This window comes from Merops nubicus, unplaced genomic scaffold (assembly GCF_000691845.1).
Source record: "Merops nubicus isolate BGI_N331 unplaced genomic scaffold, ASM69184v1 scaffold24147, whole genome shotgun sequence".
Lineage (NCBI taxonomy): Eukaryota > Metazoa > Chordata > Aves > Coraciiformes > Meropidae > Merops > Merops nubicus.
The window spans coordinates 11,589-12,466 of record NW_008621318.1 but is presented as its reverse complement, the minus strand read 5'-3'; the positions used below and the strand labels follow the sequence as shown (position 1 = coordinate 12,466).

The window sequence follows — 878 nt, the reverse complement described above, 5'->3', positions numbered from 1 at the left end:
TGACGTATTCTTCCGATCCATAGGACAGAAGTTATACTCCTGCATGAAGTTTTCAAGGCACTTGAAACAGTACGTGTGTCCACAGGGGGTGTCCATAGGCTGGAGCAGAGGCTGAAGGCAGATGTGGCAGATGAGTTCATCATCCACTTCGTCCTGGAAGTTGTAGAGGTGATTGTCCAGCAAGAGGTGGAACTGCCCACACTCGCAGCAGAGTTCACTCACATGGGGGGCCTGTTCCTCTGCTCCAGGGTCAGCCATCCCAGCCAGCACCGGGCGGCGCAGCGCGGCAGCTCCTCCTCCAGCAGCTCTCTGACCCGGGACCTCTAAGGGAAAGGACAAAAAAGGAGATTTCCAGCCAACTGTCCACTCTAAACCTCATCAATTAACCATTAAACTCTCTTCCTGCCTTAAGTTCCCACCGGTATCATCACCCCCACCTCCCCCCCCTGTAGGGTTCCTCCTTCCAGAGCCACCCTGTGAATGATCAACCCGGGGACTGGAGCACACGAGGACCTGACTCAGCAAAGTGTTTAAGCACATGGATAAAGTGAAGCTTAAATTACTTCACACACACACCAGTGACAGAGACCAGATAAAACCCTGCTCAGCACATGAACTAGAAAAGCTGTGACAAAACCTCCATCTTCTTGAGGGTGAACAATTCAGGAAGAGGAAGGAAAAAGGGAAGGGGAACTAAGTAATTTTTAAACTGGCCATTTCTCTCCCTGGCTTTCCAGATTATACCAAATATTTCAAAGATACTTAGAGTGAAACATCAGTTTGGGGACATCTATTTGTTTGGATTTTTGCTTTGTGTTTTAGGAGAGGATGAGGAAAGAGAAGAGGAAGAAATTTCAAAAGAAACTTAAATCTAAACC

At 48.1% G+C, this 878-nt stretch overlaps 1 protein-coding gene across 1 annotated transcript in view; it reads right to left on the bottom strand.

The window, feature by feature from the left end:
• Positions 1–258, bottom strand: part of LOC103776928 (ligand of Numb protein X 2-like) — a gene marked incomplete at its 3' end in the record, with an annotated part of 8,811 nt that extends 8,553 nt beyond the window's left edge. The window contains 2 exon segments of the mRNA XM_008944456.1: positions 1–5; positions 7–258. The exon segment at positions 1–5 is cut by the window's left edge and continues 156 nt beyond it. Coding sequence (XP_008942704.1) covers positions 1–5; positions 7–258 — 257 coding nt within the window.
• Positions 259–878: the final 620 nt, after the last annotated feature.